This window comes from Centroberyx affinis, unplaced genomic scaffold, assembly GCF_046629955.1.
Source record: "Centroberyx affinis isolate AG114_WGS23_722 - 3 ecotype Tasmania unplaced genomic scaffold, CSIRO-AGI_Caff_v1 ptg010099l_1, whole genome shotgun sequence".
NCBI lineage: Eukaryota > Metazoa > Chordata > Actinopteri > Beryciformes > Berycidae > Centroberyx > Centroberyx affinis.
Window position 1 is genome coordinate 71,315 of NW_027284735.1, and position 20,518 is coordinate 91,832.

At 40.9% G+C, this 20,518-nt stretch overlaps 1 protein-coding gene across 1 annotated transcript in view; it reads left to right on the forward strand.

Annotated features, from left to right (window-relative positions):
- Positions 1 to 20,518, forward strand: part of LOC139640649 (glucocorticoid receptor-like) — a 72,640-nt gene that overhangs the window by 38,575 nt on the left and 13,547 nt on the right. Inside the window, exons 3-4 of the mRNA XM_071514827.1 lie at positions 12,085 to 12,254; positions 15,155 to 15,181. Coding sequence (XP_071370928.1) covers positions 12,085 to 12,254; positions 15,155 to 15,181 — 197 coding nt within the window. The remainder of the gene's footprint in view (positions 1 to 12,084; positions 12,255 to 15,154; positions 15,182 to 20,518) is intronic.

Consider the following 20,518-nt stretch of genomic DNA (forward strand, 5'->3'; position numbering starts at 1 on the left):
GTCCAGGCTACTTGTAACTACAGTACACTGTGCAACAATACTTTGCTGCCTTTCACAACGCTCTCTCTGTTCCGTTGCTCTCTTTCTGTCAGTGGCACTCAGACCACATCTTCAACTTCATTAATCATATTGCAGACTGTGATGGTGGGCGTATGTAAATTTAACCCTCCATTAGTCAGCCCAAGCCATCGCTGCTCTCCTCTGCTCCTCTTGCTGCTGCTGCTGTGGACATTTTCTCAGCATTTCTCACCCACTCACTCTGTCTGCCTGCCTGCCTGCCATCCTGCTTACATGTGTGACCCGTTTTCCACCATCACCTCCTCAGCCTATTGGCTGCCTATACCACATTACTGAACAGGCTTAGCACATTTGTAGTCTGCAACAGCATGGTTAGTTCCAGTCTGTAGGCTGCCTCACTGTAAAGTTGATCAGTCGATGTGTCAGTGGAAGCAGTTGTGGGCTTATCGCCATAGTGACAACATTGGAAAGGCTGTAGGCTATAGGCATATGCACACACTGACAGCAGTGGAAATCCCAGCGATGTAATAATGTTAAAGTACATAACCTCAGCAGAGATACAGTGCCAGGCAAAGCGATCGATGCAAAACCCACCGTGCTTTTGTTGGGATCAGGTCAGTGCAAATTCTATTCATTCGTGGCTAGAGGGCAGTAATATAATGCCAATTCAATGATAGCAGCCAATGGTGTCAATTCAGCTCCGCTCTCTCGATGCTAGCAGCCAATAATGTTAGCTTGTTGCCATCTCATTCTCCATTTAGTCAGACATGAACGCTTCTGTGTTCAGGCCAAACCTTGGGGTGATCTCAAGTCCACATATCTAGTTTCATCTCTTATATTGCGTCGAGTGAGTTGACATTCAGAACCGGCCCGGCCCGGCCCTTCTTCTCTGCTCTGTTGTGTGGTTAATTAAACCTGCCATGTGTTTTAGTACAGTAAATGTAGGCCAAACAGTGGAATGGGTTGTGGATTTTTTCTCTCGCCACACCGCTCCTCACCACTCCCTGCTTCTTTATTTAGCCTTGGTGGCAACTATCCAAGTATTTATAAAGTGCTGTCTTTTTTCATTCAGGCATTCACTTGTTGCTTGTGAGTCTGTGCGTTTGGTGTTTTCCCAGAAACACTTATGAAATCTCTCTCGACTAGATAAGTAAGCCTGTCAACGTACATCACATGGCCACACAGGAGCAAGAAATAACATGTTTTTTTATAAAAGTATGTGTTTCATCTTAACGTGTATTTCCTTTCTCTTTTGCAAAGACTTTGAGTATTATCCCAAGCTGTTAAAGCTAAACTTTTACTGTATATGTAAAATCCTTTTTTCGTCCAACAGTGGGATGTTTATATCATTGTAATTTACATGTTTATGGCCTTGCTAAATATTTACGTCGCTGTGGTAAGCTCTCTGTTATGTAACCGCTGTTGGCTTAGATGTGTCACTGCTGCTTCTTCAGAGTGACACAAAGAGGAAAGGGGAAAAGACAAGCCAACAATTAAATTACCACAATAGTCCTTTTGGTGTTATAACAGCCATTTTTTACTGGCAAAACACCGACTGACATATCAGAAATTGTCCACGTTTTTTTTTCAGCCCGGTGAGAAATGAAGGTTGAAATCTGGCCAGTGGCGTTTTCTGTCTACTTGCTCTTGTGAGAGAGGAAAAGAAAGAGACCGAGAGACAGAGACTGAGTGGGAGAGAGAGGGAGAAAAGACTTTCTTGCGGGTAATTTGTAGGGGCCAAAGCATTAAGGTGCTAAATGAAAGCTAATCGCATAAGGCCACCAGGGGAAATGGGTGCTGTGTGCCCTCGAGCCCTGGCCATCTATCTGCTTTAAGACACACAATGTGTCAGCAGCAAATCGAATCTGCGGGGAGCAAATCAAGGTTCACACATATCTCCTTGTGCTGTGGTTAGGCCGTAAAACACACACACACTCACGCACACACACACACACACACAGGTTGTATTACAACACGATGGGAAGGCCATCTTGTAATTTACTCGTCCTCTAAGGTCGGGGATAAGGTTCCTCGCCCAGCACACACATGGACATCTGGGGTCATTATAATGAAGCTTTTAAACAGCTGTATCACAAAATGGGATAGGATAGGAGAGCTGCCTCCTCCCCTCTAGTAATCAGACCTGGGTCGAAAAGTAGAATAATGCTGAGACTTTGTCGAAGGGAAGTGTAGTCTGCGCTGGGCTAGACGAAGATGATGTCAGGAGTCAACACTTTTGGAGCTGAGAGAGACTGAGTTTATGTTACACGTGTTGCAAGACATGGATATCGTGGTTTAGTACCGTAATGTGACATTTTGAGTGCTAGAAAAACATGAGGGTGGATTTGTCAGAACAAATGAATATGTTTGGAAAGGACTGAAAGCTGCATACTACAGAGCTAAAAAGCTGTGCTAGTGCAGAGTCATGGTTGTAATTGTTGTGGTAAAATTTGAAAGTGGCAGGACAGAATTATTTTTTAAGCTTTAAACTCCAATTCCCACAGTTCTTTAAGGATAATCAAAATAAGCATTTCCCCCATGTAAACAGTTGTCAAATTATGGAATCATGTAAACAGTTTAATTGGACTGCTGACTTGCAGTATTGGTCACATAGTGTGTCATGTGTAAACATAGCCAATAATGGAATAGCATGGGATATTCTTTCTTTACACTGTAGGCTACCACTATTTGGAATTTGTTGGACATAGCTGAACATCTTCTCTCAATAAAGCTTCTACATAGCAGAGATGCTACCATAACATTTGGTTTTATCCAAAGCGCCTCACTGTACCATCAGTGTGTGGATTTTTAGCATGGGAGGCCCCAGTGGGGAATGAGCTGCTAACCCTAACAGTATTTGTGTCATGCGCTGTAGAGGACCTCTGTGACCTCTGACCTCTACGAGCTGGAGAGGGCCTCCCTTTGAGGCCCCAGGGAACACAGCACACATTTCTCCTCTACTAGAAACCAGCCTTTAAAAGGTTAAGGTTAGACGTTTTAGACTGAACCAGAATTCTCAAGAAAATCAAGAACTTGTTTGGGCTACTGAGATCGATTGAGGTAGGTAGGTGTGCGTGAGTGTGGGAAACCATGATTTATACGAATGAGTGGGTTGAGGTAGCAGGTGAGAGTGGAGGATGGGGAGGTGGGCAGAGGCAGTGCTGAAAGGGGGAACAACATTTATTTTTCCAGCCTGCCTGGGTTACATAAAGAGTCTGGTTGCAAAATAAGATCCTCAAAATGTGACGCCTACGCTTAGAAAAGAGTTGACAGCAAAAATGAAAACGCATTATGTATGTTTTTTAGTCCTTGGTTAGCAACACTTTTACAGAGCGGGACATCTATATTTTAGAGATAACCAATGATAAACTTCAGGATAAACTTTTTCTCACCAAATGGATGTATAGTGTTTTGGAATAGAGCCCGTATTGAGTTCAATAAAATCAGGGATGAACGTGACAGATTGTGCCATTGCCCTTCATTCTGCTCCCTGTGGTCTGCACCATGTGGCCCTACTTCCTGTCAGGCTTTGCATTCCAATACAGCGTAGCTGCACTCCTGGGATTTAACATGTGACCTCATCTAGCCCAAGCCCGTACCCTTCTCCAAGAGGAGCAGCAGAAGCCAAGTCTCCCTTTGTGCTGCTCTTATCTGCTCCCTTCTCTTCTAGATGTTTTGTTGTGCATCAAGGTGATAGACAAAAGGCCTGACTGTCTATCTGTCTATCCTCTTCACTCACTTGACAATTCATTCTCTTCTTGACTCATCTGGTCTGTTCTATTCTAGCCTAATCTAGTCTACTTGATTCTATTAGACAAGTGTCCTTGTCTAGCTTCTCTGTGTCTGAAGCACCAGGAGTCGTGTCAAGACTGTTTGGCTGTTGATCCACAGCCATGAAGCTTTGTTCTCTCTGCTGCTGTCTTCCTGTCTGCGTTGAGGAGGCAGCAGGACAATGAGGATAGAGAGAAACACTAGATTCGGCTCCTTTCCCACCCTCTGCCCTCCGTCCACCTTCCAAAGGGTGGCAGGGTGTCACAGCGGTAACAGAGCCTCTGTCCCTTAACTGGTTGGTCACAGGTTTGATCCCGGGAGCAGCTTGTGTGTCCATCAGCATCCTGTTGAATTGTTCTTGAGGAAGACTTTGAGTCTACATGCACTTTCAGTGTAAATCACCCTGCATAACAGCATTAGCTAAATGCCTCAAATATGAATGCAAATTTATAGCGTGGCTGTAAAGAGTGGGAGCTGCACGGTATTACTGAGCTAATGGGTTCGCTTAGTCTTTGGTCTTTATTGAGGCCGTGTTGCAAGCTACACTTAGATGGCTTAATTTGTGCTGTATTTTGTCACAGTTCTTGTCACCCTGTGTCGTACTTCATTGTGACATGTTAGATTTGCATAGCTTTGCATTATGTCAGATTGCATTGCGTCAAGGTACTTTGCATTGCTTTGCATTGTGTTGTATCTGTTGTAAGTTAGATCTCATCTACCCCTATCAAGCTAACCATGGCATTAGCATGCCTGGCAAGCGCTGTAGCATTGCTGTAAGAAAGGCTTCATTTAACGGGCAACAGATCTACGCATTAGCTCTATTTTAGGATGGAAATCTTGTGTTTAGGCCTGATGAAAAGAAGGCCGCTGAATAGAAGGCAGTAGCGGAGTTATTTCAGTATCTGAATGAAAAGTTCCCTGGTTCACTGGCAGTCACAGTGGAAATTGCCGTTAATGAGAAACATCATGGCATCATGGATGCTTTGCTAATGGCCCTTTATGAGTGAGTGCTTGTGTCTGTGTGTATGCATGCGCATGTGTGTGTGCATGTGTGTTTATATATGGCTGTGTTTGGATGTCTTTTGAGAGAAAAACCAAGAGAGAGAGAACGACAGAGAGAAAAAAGAAGAGAGAAAAAAAGAGAAAGCAAAAAGGATATAGGGAGGGCACAGACATCAACTGTCACCCCCCGCATGAGAGGAAGTCAAAGTGCTTCACTGAATTATACTCTTGTTTTTCCTTCTGTAGGTTTCACTTCTCCTGTTCTCTGACTCACATCACTTCAGCCTTCACCCATCACACACTGGCTCACAAAGAGTCAGTGGACGATACAATCGCCGGGAATGAAAGGGTTCCTTTTCATATCGACTCAATCAACATCAATCTTGTGTGATTCTAGGCAATCTTTGAAGAAATCAAAGTGTGAATGTGAATGGAATGTAAGTGGACAAAATGGACAAAACTAATTTTACCGCCTTTACAAATACTTCACAAGAGAAAATACTGAACAGCGGCACTGTACAATGGTGTTCTACACAGCATGATATAAAACTAAAGCTATGCCATAAAGGGAAAAAAATGAAAGAATAGATTGCCTTTAAAATGATGGTTGAAATGAAAAATTTTTTTTTTTTTGTGCTGTTTCTTTCGCAACAGAAGCCCGATGACAGTGAAGCTTAGTGTTTAATGCAGTACAGTGAAGGGGAGCGAGGGTTGTAATGTAGACACTTGGCTCAGAGAGAGAGAGAGGGAGAGAGAGAGAGAGAGAGGGAGAGGGAGAGATCATACAATCACATGATGATTCTGAAACAAGGGTAGCTTTATAACAGTGGGATCCTCTCTAGCAACCAAAGGCTCTGCTCACTAATTCATAGACCAACTCAATACACACACGCACGCACACACACACACACACACACACACACACAAACACACACACACACACGCATATACAGGCTGTATTGTTTTTTACTGTGTTTTCTGAGTGAAACACACAGAAAACACATATACAAACATAGAGAAACCTACATAAATATCAAACACATGCACACGCACAGAAACGCACACAGAAAAACACACACACACATACACACACACCCTGTATATGTATGCTTGTATCTGGGTAGGTGAGTTGGATAATCCCATGACTCCCTCCTCCATACTCCCCGCCAGTAGTGACGCCTGATTGGCTGAGAGGCTGCACGGGGGAGGCGTCAGCCGCAGCAGCAGCAGCAGCAGCAGCAATATGAATATTATATAACCTTGGCAGCTGAGAGGGGGAGGGGAAGCGGAAGGAGGAGGGGGAGCGAGAAACGAAAGAGGACGAGAGAGAGAGTTGGTGAGAGAGAAGGATATGATTAGAAAGAGAGGAAGTGAGAGGAGGGAAAGGCAGAAAGGGAGAAAGAGTACAGTACAGCAGTAAGGCTCAGCCGTATTGACCAAAAGTCTCATGGCAATGCTTTTTTTATTGTGAGTGCAATACATTGAGACAGCTTTTTCTACATGATTTAGGCCTATAGGATCCTCTCTTTTTTTAATATAATGAAGGATTTTCTCTGATGTTGAATTTGATTTGTGAGAAGAGCACCTTGTTTTGAAACAACATTTCATTAAGAAAATGCAGCTTCTCGTGATTTACACTTGTTGATATTTCAATTTTGATTTGTTTCCTTTAATTTACCAATTCATAGGATCTGATGCAAGTATCCCTTGTGCTATATAGTATATGTACAGGGGAATGAGACAGACCCTATGTAGAAACATACAGAAGCGGTAATGTCATTATTGGGGTTATCAGGTTATCCAGTGGCCGCCTCCAGTCAGATGTTTCATTCAATTAGGCCCATGACACCTCCAGAGGGCCGTCCCAGAACCATCCTAACACTGTGTAAGTTATTCAACACAGAATAGAAAATAATGTCAGCAGGGATAGTTGTTACCTGGCTTGGAAGAACTTAACAATCAACATTTTTACCCACCGAGTCTCTCTCAAGGCTTGTTAAGACTGAAATTGCCTGGCTCAGTCTACTCCACTGGGCATTAGCCACTGACTGGGCTGTGTAACCTATAGCCAGAGATAATAGCCAGGAATCCTGCTGTATAGGCAGATCTTGTGAATTATATTGCAACATACATAGCAGATAAAATAGACAGATACAGGCACTGGCCATAAACTCTATATGAACTCACCCCAGGAAACAAGCACATGTTATTACCACTACCTCAAGTGCCCAGCTAACTATGTGCTGATAGATTGTCACAGTAGGTTTCAATGTACGGTTCTTAGATTCTTTACCAAGCCTGTTTTGTCAGGCAAATTATGCAATGTCAGGCAGGCGTATTTAATGTATAACGAATTCCTATAGAGGAAGACGGAAATATTTGGATCCTGCATCCACTCCTGTTGTTCTTGCAGCATGTTCATGGTGAAATAAGTGACACTTTGGCTGTAGAAGTGGAATCTAGATCGCTGCCTCTTCTATAGACGCTCGTTTCAGATAGATACATGCGCCTGCCTGGAGAGACATACCGCTGCTGCCGTGTGAAAACCGACTACAAAAATGTCATGAAAATTTAAACTAAGAAAAACAGCCTTGTTTTTAGCTTGGTGACAATGCATTTTTGGAAGGTTTTCATAAGCCCAAGAGGTTGTAGAAGTTTCTCAACCCACAGAGAGTGAGGTGTGATCCTTCAGTTGAGTCACAAGGTTTTCACACGACAGCGATAATAAATATTTATATAAAATATATATATATATATAAAATATATATAAATATAGTTTGAAACAACTCCGGGGCTGCAGTAGCTGTCTTTCTGCTATGATATCCATTAATTTCCATGTTCTGTGTCTAGCATCAGCATTGTGAATGCTCCCTGATTCTGTATCTCTATGTTGAAACAACTTCACTTTCCCACCACTCATGTCATGGTTTTCCACACTCCTACACACGGGTTTAAAAAAAGCATTGATTTTTATAAAGACTAGCCTCTTATCGGTTCCCACTGTAGTCACTGGTGATTCCCCAGTGATACAACAATGCAGCCAGTTCTGTTAGCCCCCTCCATACTGTAACCAGTATGGAGGGGGTTTGTTTCCTGTGGATTGTCACTAGTGCCAGACTTGAGTTCTTTTTTCTTTCTTAAAGCCTCATCTCATGTAGTGTTGTGTCATTAAAAAATTGTTATTTATATATTCTTTGCTGATTTGCAGTTTTCATAATTTTGTATAACTACTACTACTTTTTGAAGTAATATGAATATATCAAAAAGCTTCAAAGACTGTTACAAAGAGACATATGCTTGAAATCAGTGAGGTCTGGTTTGATTTTGTTCTGATTTTAATCATATTTAAACAGATGGCTTGTACAAGTAACAGATCTAACGAAAATCAACCTCTTGCTCATTTGAAATGGGATTACATTCAACAACAATGGAATTACAAGGGAAATTGGAAAAACAAAAAATGTACCTTAGAAGCAATGTTGAATTCAAAGTATCGGAACCTGTGTTATTGAAGAAAATCCTGGTTATTTATTCAAACTATTTCTGTAGAAGGAGCTCACTAAAGTTGGAGAGGATTGTGTATTCTCAACAAAATCCCTCAGTCACATAGGCTACATACTGTCTGTTACAGCAGCATCTGACTGAATTTGTCTTTGTAAGTCCTGGTGCCAGGTCCTGCCAGTATTTCTGCTCTGTCTCCCTGCATGGACACACAAGTTCACACACACACACACACACACAAATGATTGTCGGTAGAAACAGAATCGCAAGGTAAGCAATCAGCAGCATGCTTCAGAGCATAAACACAGTCCAACATGCTCAGATCTGGTTAAACTTGCCTGTTTAAATCCTCAGTGAACTGCAACCTGTGTTTGGAGCTTTTTTGTAGAGCCTGGGTTATTCATACATTTTGTTAAAGTGCCTTCTGAAAGTATTGGTGAGGGTCTGCAAGTGTGGGTGTTTGCTTTATTCGCTTATCGTTTTTGAAACTGTGCGTGCTAACCATTTGCCAGCCTGTCTGTGTTTGTATGTTAATGAATTTCCCCAGTTATGTATATACAAGGTTGTGTGTTGATCACTGTATACAGTGTGGATTTGTTTATGGTGGGCCTGTGTTTATCAGTGCATTCAAGCCCTTTTCTGTGTGTGTGTGTGTGTGTGTGTGTATACGTGCGGGCACATGTTTATGGCACCGTGGTCCAGTATGGGGGCGTTCTTAATGAGGCTTGACTCTGTGCTGCGTGGCTCAGAGCCACACTGGTTTGCTAAGCAAGTGGGAGGAGCAAGAGAGTGAGAGCAAGAGAAGGGGGGTATACAGTATATTTTAATTCAAACACCACCCTGTGGTCAATTTATAATACCAACATTTTCTTTCAAATTTAGTATACTGAAGAAAACTATGTTAAAGTACTGAAAAAAATAAATACTGCAACTAACAATTATTTTCATTATTGTTTAATTTATTGATTATTTTTTAGATTAATCATTTAGTCAATAAAATGTCAAAAATAATAACAAATGCCCATCACAAGTTACCAGAGCCCAAAGTGATTCTTAAAATTGCTTACTTAGTCTGACCAGCAGCCAAAATCATTATATAATGCTATGAAATGGAGAAAGCAAGCAAATCTTATAATTTGTGAAGCTGTAACCAACAAATGTTTGGCATTTTGACTTGGTAAATGATTTGACTAATTGATTTATCAGCTAATCGTTTCAGCACTGTACATATGCTTGTTTCCAAACCTATCCTAACCCCATTGTGACCTTCCACCATACCAGCACTCTGTCTTGTTGGGCCCAAGAGAGCTGTTATAGTCCAAAGACTGCCTGATAATTAGTGTTCACATTCACAACATCTTCACTTGTGTCCAGCCTTAGCTGACATCAGATGGCAACTAATCAGAGGGCTGGAGAGGTGAGCACATAGCAGGACGCCATAGTCATCATAACTGAGGTATAAATAAGGAGCCGTCCTATAAATACTCTACTACTCCCAGCCTGACGTTCCTGAAGTTTAGGACTGGGACATATTAGAACGTGCCTGCCAAAAGTTGCAGGATAGCAGTGTTGCAGATAAAGTTTAATCAGAGTTTGTGCAGGTCCTGTTCAGACAGAACTGAATTATTTCCTTTCAGCGTCCAATGATGTGATTATTATGTCTTAGGACAGTTTTGTGCGCCTTCGTGAATACTCACTAAAGAACAATCTGTCTCGCACCACCTAATCTGTGATGTATAGCTTACATAGAATTGTAAAACATGGTGAGGGTGACTGTAGCGATGTTATTTTCTTGGGGCAAGAGTTCATTTTTTGGTTAGGATATAGGACTTGGATGCAGAAGTTTGGACATTTTTTTGTGTTTCTAGCTAGGAAACCAAGAAACCTGGTGTGAGGAGTTTTTGTGTTTTTTTTTTTAAGTTTCAGGATGAGCCATATATACTTGTTTTCTCTGCTTGTCACGTAGCTTTCCAGGTGCAAGGTTGAATTATTTCTTTATTGCTTGTATTGCTTGTATTACCTACAAAGAAGTTCACAAATTCTGTCCTCTCCTGTGCATTAGTATGCTGTGGCATCACAAATAGAGTATTAGAGTATTTTCTCCCCTAATTTCTCATGTAATAATTATGTACTTTCTGTACAGATAATGTCAGCCCCCTGCTCTCCCTTCCCTCTCTCTTTATGCCAGCTACTAAACAGCGCTTGTGAAAATTAAGGTGGCGTCACACTTTTGATCCTTTTGTAATTCATTTTGACACTGTCAACCTGTGTTGGGCTATGAGCTTGGCCAGTTCAGCCTAAAATCATGCCTAAAATTCTTTCACAGTCAATTACATGGAAATCTTCCAACATCCACCGCCTCTCTTCCCCCCTGTCCTCTGTCTGACTTCCATAAACAAGTGTCGTCTTTCCAATGACCATGAGGGACCGGCCTATGTGAATTTAGGTCATGCTCATTCGGGTCGGGGAGGAGGGAGGGAGTGAGGGGTGGGGGGGTGGGAGGTGGCTCACGGTCCGTGTGAGTCACGCTAACTCATGTAAATGCCTTTCTCTTGCCCCATCCTAGAAACACGGCCGAGCCTGGAAGCTTTAACTATGGAAAGTCCGTGCCGCTGCAGGACAGTGGAAACAACCCTAGAAACATTAGTAGAGTGATGCTACAGAATCAGCTGTTGAGGTGAATTCAAGTATCCATAGGCCTTCGCTTCAAAGACATTAAAGAACCAGCCAGCCAGCCAACTCCCTTACATAAGGCCCATATAAGCCCCAACTATTGTGTTGCCAAAACAAACGAGGGAGGGAAGATTTAAGCCTTTCTAATGCCGTGAAATTCCTCTCGTGGATTACACAGCAATGTTTGTCTCAGTGTCTAACAAATGAGTCTAGATGCCTTTTTGGCCTTGACACGCTCCTTAAACCTGACCTACTTCTAGTATACATATCAGTACTTTGCCTGCAGAAGATCTGACAAGATGATGTTAGTGCCTCGCTAAGCTTCATACTACAGTTCAGGCGTCTTGGTTATGTCTAACTATAGACAAGAGGGGATAATGACAACTGAGGATAAGTTTCAATCCTAACCGGTTTTAATGTGCATTATAACTCGGTTGGGAGCTTGGAGTGAGATTTAGAGCTTAGTCAGTTACTGCAGGGAAGAGTTGTGCCAGCCATAGGCTTCATTTTGATTTGTTTTATTTGTTGACTTAAAAAAACATTAAAAAAAGAACAATAAACTCACTAAAATCAACAATAAAATCATCAAGGATATCACAATAAAGTCAGAGACCTTTATCCGTTGTGGTCCTCATGATGTAAACATGGGGATGCAGGTTGGCAAACTGCATTCAACATTAGTAGTAACATAGAAACCATTAAATATTATTCTAATGTACAGTGCCAGAATTCCATTGTATGTTTCTGCTGATGAATGACCTTGTTGTGTTGTTCGGCTGGTTGCTAGCTGTTTACTTAGCAACCCAGATAAAGCTGCTAAGACCTTAAAACTAGACCAAGATAGAAAGCCTGCTGGATATGCAGACTTAAATAGCATTTACGCAATAAATAGATGACCAGAGACCACTGAGTAAATTTTTTTTCTTCATTTTTTCTTCATGAAGATGTTTTGTGAAAATTATTTTATGAGTTACCCAGGCGATTTTCTTATACTCTAAACTTAAACCCCCACTCTTCAGCCTGTCTTGAAATTGTAAAAAAAGGTCAAATAGGTCAACCTTCTGATACTTACTGTACCTTCTCTCTCTCTCTCTCTCTCTCTCTCTCTCTGTGTTCCAGCTCGTCAGCCAGAACAGGGGAGACGAGCAGTTCTGCAGTGCCGGGCCAGTCGAAGCCCAGCGGGCCGACCCATAAGATCTGTTTAGTGTGTTCGGACGAGGCCTCGGGGTGCCACTACGGGGTCGTCACCTGTGGCAGCTGCAAGGTCTTCTTCAAGAGGGCCGTAGAAGGTTGGTCCCACACACCTACCTGCCTGTCTGTATCCACTCACTCACTCACTCACTCACTCACTCACTCACTCACTCACTCACTCACTCACTTAGTACAGACGAAGGGCCCCACAAAAAACAAGAATAGAACTAAAGTAAACTTATTTTTAATCAATTTATTATTGAAAAACACCCATCTTTTTGCTATTCTACTTCTAGTGCGATTTTGCCACTTGACTTTAAGCTCATTTTCCTTGCTGCTGCATCCGTATGTGAGAGAGAAGTTAAAAAAATAAAATAAGCATAGCTACCCAAGTTTATATATAGAAAGGATGGATTAAAAAGTGAGAGAGTTGGGATTCAGGGCCCCCCATGCTTGCCTTTGCCTAGGGCCCCCAAATCACTAAGTCCGCCCCTGGTAAACACTGGACACTCAACTCACATTTGATAGTATTTCCATAAATTTTTCTTTTTGCTATAGGTTGAATATGCACCTTGCACTGTGTGGTGTGTGAGAGGACATGTTATGGAAAGTTAGAGAACAAGTTAGGCAACAAACAGATATGCGTTTCCTTTTAGAATTCTTTTTTGTTAGCGCCCCATCATTTCGTAATGGATTGTGGCCGTATTTACACCAGGCCATAATCAGAGTCGCATATTCATGCCGGTGTATTCTTAATTAGGTGGCCACAACATTGTACATGTGCACCTAGTAGCAATGGTTAGCATCCATTAGCTCTGTACATTTTGTCCCAAAGATTCTTATTCATTTGAATTACATGAGATTAGCTATTCAGCCTGTTGCACATCAGTGAAATGTCTTACTTCTGTCTCATTTGTTAGGTTATGAAAAATACGATTTTTATTTCTCAAAATCCAAGGTTATGGAGGTACCGTAAGGTTGTTTTGGAAGCTTGAAGGCGGGTTTGAATCCTAGTCCTGACCTTTTGCATGCCATCCTCTCTCTTTCTCTTGTCTTTCCTGTCTCTCTCCACTGCACGCTTTGTCTCTAAGCAGAAATGCCTTAGAATAGCTTTAATAAACAGCAAGGAGCTGTAGAAGATATAGCCTACTCCTAAAATACTACTTCCAAGTTCCTATTTCAATAATGGCTGATTTGTCTTATACAGGCATAGTACTATACCTTGTAAGAAATCCATTGTTTGCTTTGCTTCACATTTACATTTGATATGTTTGCTGAAAAGGCAACAAAAGTGAACTTCCTTTGGCCAGCATTGACTACTGTATCATCTGTGGCTGAGTGTGTATCAGGACGCTCTGCTTGAATGTAATCGCCTCAGCAAAAGATGGGAGGGGCAGGAATGCATCTGACAAACAACAAGTGATTAGTTTTAAGGTCTCCATGCATTCCATCTCTCTCTGTTCTTCCCTGCCTCTAGCTGTTTCTATCTATTTCCCCTCTGTCTCTTTTCCTCTGTCTCTCTCTCTCTCTCTCTTTCTCTGTTCTGCAGTAAGTGTTAAAGGTGTGAGAGATTCCTGAACAGAAACAGAGAGCAGTAGTAGATTGCCAGGTAGCTGACCTCAGATCTGACGAGCCCCTCCAGTTTTCGTCAGTAGAAACTTAACTAGCGTCTTACCTACTATTAGTGACGTGCTGGTCAGCTTTATTTGGACCCACACCCTTCTGACACATTTTGAGAGCTGATGCAAACTCATGCAGCTTGGTGTCACACAGACAAAATGATCAGCTGCAACTGACCCAAATACCGAAATTATTAAAAACATTAAAATGGAAGCAGGCAGTATTTTAGGTGGCCTGACAAAAACTATAACAAGAGTTTTATCCTTGCCCAGCAGGTCAGCTTGAAGAGAAAAGGAGACCAACATTTATGTTAGCTTAGCCAGGATTGCTAGCAGGTTAGCTGACTAACCAAAAAGTATAGCTATTTTCAAAAAGCAAAACCTAAAATTTAGTGGAGATTTAAATTGTAAACATGAATGTATATTTATTCTATCAGAAGTCTGCCTTTCCCAACTACAAACGAGTTCCTGCTGCCCCACTTCATAGCCTTCATAGCCTATAGCCTAGCTTAGCAAGCTAAATAGCTAACAAGTTTGGTAATGAAAATAAAAAGTGACGCAAGCATGTCATTATCAAGTTTGGAAGTCTGGAAAGCATGTTACTGTAATTGGGTTACTATACATTCTACTATTAAATTAAATCACTGACATGCCTAAGTTATAACTTCAACATATTTTGCAGATTTGATCAACCACTCTCATTTTATTATTGACCCAAAACTGCCAGAACTGTATGAACAGAGCTGAACCACACTAGTCACTTAAATTTATGTCCTAGTTAGCAGGCAGTAGATGTCCTTTTCTCTGGTTTCATGTTCACTATCTCTCTCTTTCCTTCCCCTATACCTATACCCAGAGCAGCTAATTAAATCATTACACTCAGTCACTAAAATTATTATTAAAATCATTGGTGACAAGGTGAGGTGATGAAGTGTTCTTCAGGGATTCCTGGATTTGTGCAACATTTTATGGCTAAAACATGGCCGGCGTCTGATGGAAGAATATCAATTTAATGAATAGACATCTGAAGACACTCTGTGGTCTTGTGTACACAGTATGGTTAGCGTTTATGACTATTATGGTAATTATGTGCAAATAATATTAGTTTAGTTAGTATCATAAAACTTGGCCCTGAATTTGAATACAAAAATAACAGATATTAACACTTGAGTTGTTCTATGATTGTTCTCTGATTCTGTCATATAGGCCTATTATCTAGTGTATCAACTTTATTATTGTGTTGTGCTGGTGTAAATGACCACATAAGCGCTCAAATTAAAGTGTTAAGTAAGTTTCATTTTGAATAGAGCTGAGAGTTATATCTGTTATTTTTGTTTTTCTCCCCTCTCCATTCTCCGGTCGTTGTCTCTATGGTGAAGGATGGAGAGCACGACAAAACACAGATGGTAAATAAATGCACCTTTAATAACAATAATAATAATAATGATGATGATGGTAATTCCTTCGCTTCTGCTTTACCCCATGTCCTTATATTCTTCCAGCACTGAAATATGACCAATCTACCTAGACACATATAGCCTCTCCTGCGATCTATTTGTTAATGCATGCAAATGATTCTGATTTGGTAATTCAAATCAATGTAAATTGCCTTTCAATGATTTTGTGTTCTTCAATTCTTGCTTGGAATGTTCCTCCTCACCATCACCTGTCATTTCAGGTGGTAAATCCAATAATAACCACACCCTGTTTATAATTAGGCCTTTTCTTTTGCACCTGATCCACATTAACCTGCTGTGATCTAAAGTTAAAAATCACCTCTTCACGTTATTTGCTTGTGCTGGGTTTTGTTCATGCATTCATGTACTGTTTGTGTCTGTGTGTTACTCTTTCTACTGATAAATGTAGTCAGGCCATGACCAGGTGTTTTCCAACCAATCCTGGTCCGTTTTTTCCAGGTCAACTACCTAACATTTTTCTCAGCTTCAGTATATCACAGAAAGTAGCTCAAATCAGTTCCTGTAGGATTTCAGACTTTTGTAAGTTATTGAAACAATAATCTGTTTGCAAAAATAAATAACTAAAATTGCAAAGTAATTTGCGATGTTTTCTGTGATTACTGGCAGAAAAAAATGTGAGGATTGGGGAAAATGGCAAAGTGCTTTGATTGTCTGCAATAAAGAGACCTGTTTATGCAAATGATTTAATGGCTTGTATGGTTTTAAACTGAAGATTTGTCATAGTTGCAAGCCCTTGAAATACTTGTGAGGTTTTAGAAAAATAAATCCCAGAGGGACAGCTAAATGGAGAGCTGAACATTTTTATTTCACTTTATAATTACTTACAATATTTTTATATTTAATAAAACCAAGAAACCAAGACGTGATTTTCTACAGAATGTTATTCTTAATGCAGTCTTATTGTGACCTTGGATCGATAACTAACCAATTCAGATTGAAGCTTGATGTGGCCCAGCAACACGATTTGTCAGAACTCTATTAGGACACCATGTGAAAAAAAAAAAAAAAATCCTCTCACCTATGTGATTGTCCAAAACATTGCATGCAGTGGCGAAGCAGACAGCATGACACCTGCTGTGTTAGCTGTTGCTAAATCAACACTACAGAAAATACGTTCACCTCTGTTACCCATCACCACACAGAGCTTGGGAGGGCTAAGTCTAGACTTGCTAGTTGTAACACAAACAAATAGTGGCAGAGGTGCCACAGTATCATATGGTCATATTGTTATCACCATATGATACTATGAGAATGCTAGCATTGCCCTGAAGCAACTCTACAGGAGTCCTGCCGCTGAAAGCTCATGACCAGCAGCAGCTCATTCCAGTACTGTTATATAGCTAACTATTTAATTTCAGCTGTCATACTAGAGAAATCATGCAAGTGATAGCCAACAGTGTGATCTCCAGGACCTATAATAGTACTAGGTAGAGACCTTTGACCACAGATAAGTCAGAAAATCTGGTTTGGGCAATGCAGAACTCATGCTAGTGTTAGCCAGGAACCCAGCAGCAGCACACCTGAAGCCTCGCCAGCCGGTGCTGGCGGGCGCTGCCAGGCCCTCGTTAGCAGATCAGGCCAGGATTAGAGAGAGAGGATATCAGTGGGATTCAGCTGGCACTTTTGACGCCACAGATGGCTGTTTACGCTGTTGTTTGCTATGTCTTCCTTTGATAGCAGTGATGGCTGCAACTGGCAGCCCCCAGGCCGCTACCTTGTTGTCGCACCCCATAAATGGGCCCCACAGATTACTTTCCAGTCTCTATGTGGAATAATACAGTAGTTGCCAGTGGATAAACTGATTCTGCCTGTGATTTTGGCAAATTTGTAGAGTAATACAATAATAATGATAATAATAATAATGATTATATAGGAATCAAGACATGTTTTGGCTGTTTTGCCTGCCTAAATGTCCAACTACAAACCTCTCTATCAATCTTAAACTGAGTACTGGAACTTTAGGGCAGGCTTGAGTATTAGTATTCTTAAACGTTCTTGTTTTTAAAGCAGCTGTTTAACAGTTGATAAGTGATACATACACCAGTCTTCTCTGTCATCATGAAAAGTAGACTAAATAGGCATAATGTGACAATCCCCCCCCCCGAAGCTCATTAATCACTGGTCCCATGTGTATGCATGTGATCTGAGCATTAAGTAACTAATAATATTGCTTTTTACAGTTATATTACACCATACTATACAGTGTTTCGTGTGGCTTTTATAGGTTTTATGGGTGTGTTATTAAGTTAAATGAAAATTGTCAGTATATGTCACCTTTAAAAGCCACTAATCGGTACTTTTATGTTTTCTAAGCAACATGAGGCAACTAGTAGTGTCAAATAGTTGGTGCCCAAATTTTAGGTGCATCAGTCACAAAAGCTGCAAAATTGAAAATTATGGACAAACTACATCACCGAAGGGAAACAGCATTTGCAAGTCAAAGCTCACCGACAGACATAGATGGACACAAGAATCGTTTCTTATCAACACAAAACTATGGCTTCTAAAATTACACAGAAGTGAACAAACACCTGTGACACGGTCTCAACAAAACCTGTGGCTGGCATTTATGTCAGGGCTGCTGTTCAGAAACTGCTCGTATCCAAGGCCAATGCACAAAGACACATAACCTGGTGTAAGGAGCACACAACCTGGAACAGAAAAAAGTAATATAGTGTCCTACTGTATATCTGGACGGTTTATGTCTGGAGAAAGCCACCAAACGCCTTCAACACACAATGTCTGCTACTAACTATTATCTATTAAGCATGGTGGTGAATCTGGAATGTATGGGCAATCTCGTGGGAGTCATTAGGTCTGATGATTGCTCTACATGGTCGTATAATCGCCTAGAACTACATGCATGGTGCAAACACATGAGATGACCCTTGACACACCGCTAAACACATACTTCAGGATTGATATGACACCATTGCCAGCAGCAGGATTGAGGCCGCTCTAAAGGCAAAGGCTGGCCTTAGTCCTTATTAGGCACTTGATATTCATATATTGTTCAGTGTCTCTGCTTTTTTGTCCACCCCTCCTGTAGGATGTACAGTAGTGATATAGGAAAACATATTGCACAGTGTTATTTTGGCATTTTAAGGCACCAACACTATAATTGAATGCCCTTTAGTTCAAAAAGTTGCATCAAACACAGTGAATCCCACAGGCCTGTGATATTTCAAAGATCAGAGATAACAGTGTTTTATGGTCCCAAAGGACATTTTGTGGAGGCTCTATTGACTGTGTGTTAGTTAAGAGGGCCTTTCTCAGCCACTGTCATTTTCATTTTACAGTCAAGCATGATCTTCTCAGTGTGTATGTAGGCTAAATTAAGGTTTGATGTAGGAGTAGGGAGATGAAGTCAACATTGTGTCTAGTGTGATTCTCTTAGCATTACATTCTAAATTTTGATGCCAAGTTGTAAGAACAACCTACATGGAAAGGCTGCACATGAAACAGTCTCAGGGTTATAAATCCATACGCTCATTTATGGCATCGGCTGCTTATGCCAGTCCTGGCAATGTAAAAACGATGTATGTAATGTAAAAAGCTCTATAATGGGTAGTGCTATTATACCAGAGGTGGCTAATGAGCTAGCCTTCCACTTTATCTCCCCATATCTAATTGGTGGTGGGAAGAGTATATTATAATTTTGTCATCTAGTCATCCAGAAGAGGCGGATGCTCTGGTCCATAGTGACTTAATGATAAGTTGGCTATATGGAATCCAGTAATTGGAAATAACTTAAAATAAAATGTGAAGACCTATAAATGGTTAGAAGTAAGTGGCAACTTGGATCAAGTGTACTGTAAGTGCAGGTAGAGGAGTAGAGAGGATGAGGGCATGGTGTGACCTGAAGAAGTGTATTTTGTGTCTATAAAAAATATGTGGAGTGACTCCAAACTGAGGTAGAACAGTAGGCCCGGACAGTAGGCAGAAGGATGTAGACCTGATGGAAGTATCAAGGGTTTAGTAGCTATAGAGCAATGGTCTGAGCAGGGGCTGGCTTCCTATGCTCTTTGGAAAATATGCAAACATATTGTTTATTACTTTAGTTTATTCTACTGCTTTCAGGTCTTTACATGTATGGGAAAACACAAAAAATCATGAGAAAGTTTGAAAAGCTCTACAAAGTGCTTGTTCCTGAGATAGACTGTTACATTCACATTTTAAGCATTTAGCTGATGCCCTTACACCTAAGGGTGCACCAATCAAGCGGCCATCGATCATAATCGACTGCTAAATGTTTTAAATACATCATCAGTAATTAGCCGATCTCTGTCTCAACTGTCCAATCAAAAAGGTACAGGTAAATTTCAAATTTAGCATACAATATTCAGTTTGAACATTTCAAATTTCAAAACTATTAAATTCAGATTCAATTTGTGCTGGCACTAAAATAACTCATCCATACTAATCCATACTCTTATCCAGAGTGACTTACAATATTAATATTATTACCCTATTGTCAAAGGTGTAAGACAATGAGTGATACATCTGCTATGTTTAAAATTTGAGGTTTTTATGAGTTGGATGGGGAAAGTATATGCAAAGTAGCCTAAACTGGCATCATGGATCTAGATTATGTGTAATATGAGGAGGGCTACTGTAATTTGGGCTGAAACTAATTTTATAACAGATTCAATTTCATAATTTTTGGTCTGCAAAAAAAAAAAAGTATCAAATTGGGATTTTTCAGTTCTGCCTACTCACTGAATTTAAAGCAGTCCAAGGCCAGTAGCATCAGCCTGATGGGAACAGTAACAGGTAACTGAAGGATGTGGTGAAACCAACAGAAATAATTTGCCGTGACTGGTGATTTATGGTAATCGCTTTCTAAATCGCTGCCTTGGTGCTGTTTTCCACTGCATTGCGTGATCAGAGCAGCAGATATAAGGTACTTTGGCCGGTTAGGTGGTGACTCATCTGGCACATCAGAGGAGATTCTGGTTAATCATGGCATCATGGCATGACTTTATTACATAGAATAATGCTTTGTCATAGTTGAACTTTCAAAGGTGACCTTTCAGGGCCTCTCAGAACAAAAAAAGAGCGTGTGAGATGATTTAATGACAGTTTGCTGGCCTGCTTGACATGACATTACAGGACTTCCCCTTATTAATTCTGTCTATTAGGCTGATAATGTCTGAGACATTATCAGAAAGATTAGATTCATATGACTCTCCTCAGGCTCCCTCATACAAGAGCTTCCTTTTTCTCCTCAGTGATTGAGCCTAGTATAGCCACAGCACTAAAAAC